At 44.5% G+C, this 5,611-nt stretch overlaps 1 protein-coding gene across 1 annotated transcript in view; it reads left to right on the top strand.

Moving 5' to 3' along the window:
* The window catches only part of LOC310856382 (magnesium transporter NIPA4-like), a gene marked incomplete at its 3' end in the record, with an annotated part of 32,490 nt that extends 30,931 nt beyond the window's left edge, over positions 1 to 1,559 (top strand). The window contains exon 8 of the mRNA XM_083761784.1: positions 1,416 to 1,559. Within this exon, the coding sequence (XP_083617910.1) occupies positions 1,416 to 1,559 (144 nt within the window). The remainder of the gene's footprint in view (positions 1 to 1,415) is intronic.
* Positions 1,560 to 5,611: the final 4,052 nt, after the last annotated feature.

The following is a 5,611-nucleotide window of genomic DNA, read 5'->3' as shown; positions in this document are numbered from 1 at the left end:
TAAATATATATTTTTATCCCACGATTTTGTAACCCATTTTTCACCCCTGTGTCAATCATCTAATGTGATCCTGGGCTCTACACACCCTCCACCAGCCTAGTCCCCATATATGGGGGACAAGGGGAGACCAACCTAGTCCCCATATATGGGGGACAAGGGGAGACCAACCTAGTCCCCATATATGGGGGACAAGGGGAAAGCAACCTAGTCCCCATATATGGGGGACAAGGGGAGAGCAACCTAGTCCCCATATATGGGGGACAAGGGGAAAGCAACCTAGTCCCCATATATGGGGGACAAGGGGAGACCAACCTAGTCCCCATATATGGGGGACAAGGGGAGACCAACCTAGTCCCCATATATGGGGGACAAGGGGAAAGCAACCTAGTCCCCATATATGGGGGACAAGGGGAGAGCAACCTAGTCCCCATATATGGGGGACAAGGGGAAAGCAACCTAGTCCCCATATATGGGGGACAAGGGGAGACCAACCTAGTCCCCATATATGGGGGACAAGGGGGAGACCAACCTAGTCCCCATATATGGGGGACAAGGGGAGACCAACCTAGTCCCCATATATGGGGGACAAGGGGAGACCAACCTAGTCCCCATATAGACCAACCTAGTCCCCATATATGGGGGACAAGGGGAGACCAACCTAGTCCCCATATATGGGGGACAAGGGGAGAGCAACGGACTTGAACTCATGCTTCCTTCATGTCTGAGTGTCCAAGTTGCTTCTTTACACCTGACAGGGGGGGAGTTTCCCTGGTTGGACGTAGCGCGTGGAAGGAACACGTTATTCCAACCAGTTCCTTTCCCCTCCATCAGGCGCCCCGGCTGGCCAGGGGGAGGCAGTTTAGAGACCAGGATTACTGCATGTTTTTAGTGAGGGTACCTACCCTAGGGGACACGGGGAGAACATGTGAGGGTACCTACCCTAGGGGACACGGGGAGAACATGTGAGGGTACCTACCCTAGGGGACACGGGGAGAACATGTGAGGGTACCTACCCTAGGGGACACGGGGAGAACATGTGAGGGTACCTACCCTAGGGGACACGGGGAGAACATGTGAGGGTACCTACCCTAGGGGACACGGGGAGAACATGTGAGGGTACCTACCCTAGGGGACACAGGGAGAACATGTGAGGGTACCTACCCTAGGGGACACGGGAGAACATGTGAGGGTACCTACCCTAGGGGACACGGGGAGAACATGTGAGGGTACCTACCCTAGGGGACATGGGGAGAACATGTGAGGGTACCTACCCTAGGCGACACGGGGAGAACATGCAAACTCCACACATGCTTTATGAATTGAATACATGGGGCCCGAATGGAAACATGACAACAAGGACTTTTTTTTTGGGTTTGACTGTACTTTGATTGATTGATTGTTTGATTGGCTCGCAGGTGACCATGTACCAGCTGACCAATCAGCTGAGTCAGCCGGCGAAGAGGGAGGGGCCAACAGAGGAAGGAGGCGGGACCAGGGGCGGGGCTATAGGAGGAGGAGGAGGAGGAGGAGGAGGCGGAGTCGCTGAAGGTTTGATTTGATCAGATTTATTACCAGTGGTTTCCAAACCCTTTTCACATCAAGGACCCCCAAATCGAGCCTTTTATCACCCCGCGGACCCCCCCCCCCCCATTTATCCCATTCTGAACGGGAACCCATTTTGGTGTTAGCATCATGTTGTGCTTTAGCTATTGAAAAATAGCAGATCTACAAGCTCGTAGCGCGCCACCGAGTGGCGCGATACGAGCTTGTAGGTCTGCTGTTTTTTGAAAAATCGAAGAGCGACTGACATTTTTTAGAATCTGATCTCAGGTCAGAATGGGTTAATCAGACCAGTGGGGACATACTGGTCTGATTAACCCCATTCTGACCTGAGATCAGATTCATACGAGGTTTCCCCTGGACACACACTGGGTCTGATTAACCCATTCTGACCTGAGATCAGATTCATACGAGGTTTCCCCTGGACACACACTGGTCTGATTAACCCCATTCTGACCTGAGATCAGATTCATACGAGGTTTCCCCTGGACACACACTGGTCTGATTAACCCCATTCAGACCTGAGGTCAGATTCATACGAGGTTAATCATGATTAAATTAATTTCATATTTCCATTTCAACAGGAAAACATGGCATATTTTGGACATAGTTCGAATGGTGATTAATCATGATTAAATTAATTTTGAAGCTGTGATTAATCTGATTAAATGTTTTAATCGTTTGACAGCCCTAGTTAAAACTAATAGTTACTTTAAAATAGATTAATGTATTTAAATAGATTAACCAATTCTGAACGGGCACCCATTTTGGTGTCAGCATCATGTTATGCTTTAGCTATTTAAAAAATAGCAGATCTACAAGCTCATATCGCGCCACCGAGTGGCGCGATACGAGCTTGTAGGTCTGCTATTTTTGAAAAAAATTGAAGAACGACTGACATTTTTTAGAATCTGATCTCAGGTCAGAATGGGTTCATCAGACCCAGTGTGTGTCCGGTGGAAACGTCGTATGAATCTGATCTCAGGTCAGAATGGGTTAAATACAATGAATGGGTAATGAGTTCCGTGTGATGGACTGTTCTTTGTTTCACAAGGTGGTGTCAGAGGAGGAGGAGGAAGAGGAGGAGGAGGAGGAGGAGGAGGAGGAGGAGGAGGAGGAGGAGGAGGAGGAGGAGGGAATAAACGAGAAGATAAGGACGGACTGATTGACAACATGGTGATGGAGAGCCTTCCTCCCACGAGGGAGGACGGACCCAGAGTCTTCATCATCAGCTAGCAAAAGACTCAAAACTATAAGAGCCTCTTTTTAAACTCGTTCAGCGCCACCTGGAGGTCACCAGTTTAAAGGCTCCTGAGTGCCAATGCTCCCATTCTAAAGAGAGACATAATTTGTCATTGTATTATGCATGTGGTGTGCATGATGTCATCACCTGTACACACAGATTAGATTAGAGGGATTTTCAAAATATGGATGAAAATAAATTTCCAAGACGCCCGTGGCAGACATTACGTTTTTGGCTACTATATATATATATATATATATATATATATATTCTGGGGACCCCCCACATTAATTCCCCCCCCCCCCGGTTGAGAACCCCTGCACTATAGGAGAAAGATTATTTTTCAAAATAGTGGACAGAAAGTGTGTTATGTGTGTGTTAGTGTGTTAAGCTAATTAAGTATGCCTGGTTTGCCTTGTGGGTAATGATGGGTGGTGATCATCGAGTCTTAAAGGGATAGAGACTGAACCGGCGCAGTCCCTCCCCCTTTCAGAACAACGAACGGCCCAGGAAATGAAAACCCAATGCATTTCCCCCATAGGCAGTTCTTATTTAATTTATTTAAAGACCTTTTAAGCGTCGTACGAAAGCCAACTCTTGTCGTGACAAATCATGGACAACACACACAATATTTCGGGCCAAACAAAGAATTAGAAAGTAGAAACGAACGGCTAGGTTACAACACTTTTTATGTGTTTGTAATTAGTTGTTTGGTCCAAAATATTGTGTGTGTTGTCATGATTTGTCACGACAAGAGTTGGCTTCGTACGCTAAAAAATATGTTAAAAAAAAAAAGAAAAAAAAGTTTGATGAATTATAATAATTATATAATAATATAATAATAATAATCTACATTTGGGGGATATCTTTCACAATAATGAATACAACATGTTCTAGACATTCTAATGATCACAAAAAAACATATATTACAATTATTGTACCTACTTTTATTAGGGTAAAAAAGGTCAAAAGTCTAGGTTAAAAAATGTTGTCTAGACATTTTTTATTGTGTGAATTTCAGCCTCTGTGGGGGGGGGGGTATTTATATGCAAATATCATGACCAAATGCATTGAAATGGCATTGCTCATGAACATCACTGATGACGTTTAGGTGAAAAAATAACAGAAAGAATAATAATAATTTAGTAATTAATTAAAATAGAATTGTTGCTAAAAAGCAACGCTGGGTCTTAGAGAGTTTAAAAGGTCTTTAAATAAATTAAATAAGATCAAGTGGCACCAACTCCCGTCCGCATCTCATTTGTAAATAGAAATCTAAACGCGTGAATCTTTTAAATTGACGTTATTTTTCAGAAAGGAAGCCATAGAGGGTTAAAATGGGTCTTAACCCTTGGCCTACAATTCACGGAAAAAACGGAATTAATCGAAAAATCTAAACCTCCCGTTAACCGGAAAGAACGGAATGACAATCAATATCAGTTATCGCGGGGTCAAAGAGCAAAAATTAATATTTTTCGCTAATATCACTAATGTTGATGTAATTTACCAAAAAACGGCCGAAATCCGCGTGATCGGGCGCTATCGTGCACGCGCGCCGTCTCTATGTGCGTCGCTGTAAAAAGTGTGATATTTTGCGATCTTTTGGGGGTTGATTTGAGGTTAATTTGACTTAGTTATGAAAAATATAGCATTAGCTTAGCAATCCGGACCAGCCAAACTATTGACTAGGGTCAAACTACTACAGGATGTTGTTGATCGTTCAACCGGAAGTGACTTAGGAAGATCCGTCTATTTTAGCCAAAATCAGCATAATGATGCTTTCCCGCCATCTGGTGGCGAATCGAGAGAATACATTTGCTATGAATGAACAAAAAAAAACATCTCTTCAATCCACCAGATCTTTCTTGTATGTTTAAAACGATGAATTAAAAATATGCCAATTTGTTACCCAACAAAAAAAATTGTCCTGGCATTCAAGGGTTATGCTTCCAACTCGAGTAGAATTATTAATGTTTTGTACAAGTGTCCATGACAACAAAAATATATGATGTGGAGACAATAAAGACTATTATTATCATTATTATTGAAGGTGGCAACAGTCCATTTGCTCGGTAAAATATTTCGGGGGATATTTAGAATGTGTGCAGGGTTGACTATGTTGAATCTAGTTTGCATTAATGAGGATTTATTTGACACAATAAAATAAAATGGCGATAGTATTCCATGTGGGACAGACGGCCTGTTACAGCCAGATTGGGAGAGCAGCAGCTTTGTTGTTGTGAGGAAAGCGGTAAAATGAGACTTTCGTGGTTGTTTTCGTCTCAGATTTAGTCAGACGGAGTGTCACAGTATAACTCCATGGGGACACAAAAGCGACACAAAAGTAGGACCCGGAAGTATCTCAGGAGGGGGCGCTCACGTCACAGCTAAAATACTGAGGTATCTCAGGAGGGGGCGCTCACGTCACGGCTAAAATACTGAAGTATCTCAGGAGGGGGCGCTCACGTCACAGCTAAAATACTGAAGTATCTCAGGAGGGGGGCGCTCACGTCACGGCTAAAATACTGAAGTATCTCAGGATGGGGGCGCTCACGTCACAGCTAAAATACTGAAGTATCTCAGGAGGGGGCGCTCACGTCACGGCTAAAATACTGAAGTATCTCAGGAGGGGGCGCTCACGTCACAGCTAAAATACTGAAGTATCTCAGGAGGGGGCGCTCACGTCACAGCTAAATACTGAAGTATCTCAGGAGGGGGCGCTCACGTCACCGCTAAAATACTGAAGTATCTCAGGAGGGGGCGCTCACGTCACAGCTAAAATACTGAAGTATCTCAGGAGGGGGCGCT

Source organism: Protomyctophum parallelum (genome assembly GCF_964188405.1).
Source record: "Protomyctophum parallelum genome assembly, chromosome: 1".
Lineage (NCBI taxonomy): Eukaryota > Metazoa > Chordata > Actinopteri > Myctophiformes > Myctophidae > Protomyctophum > Protomyctophum parallelum.
This window is presented reverse-complemented; position numbering and strand designations above follow the sequence as displayed.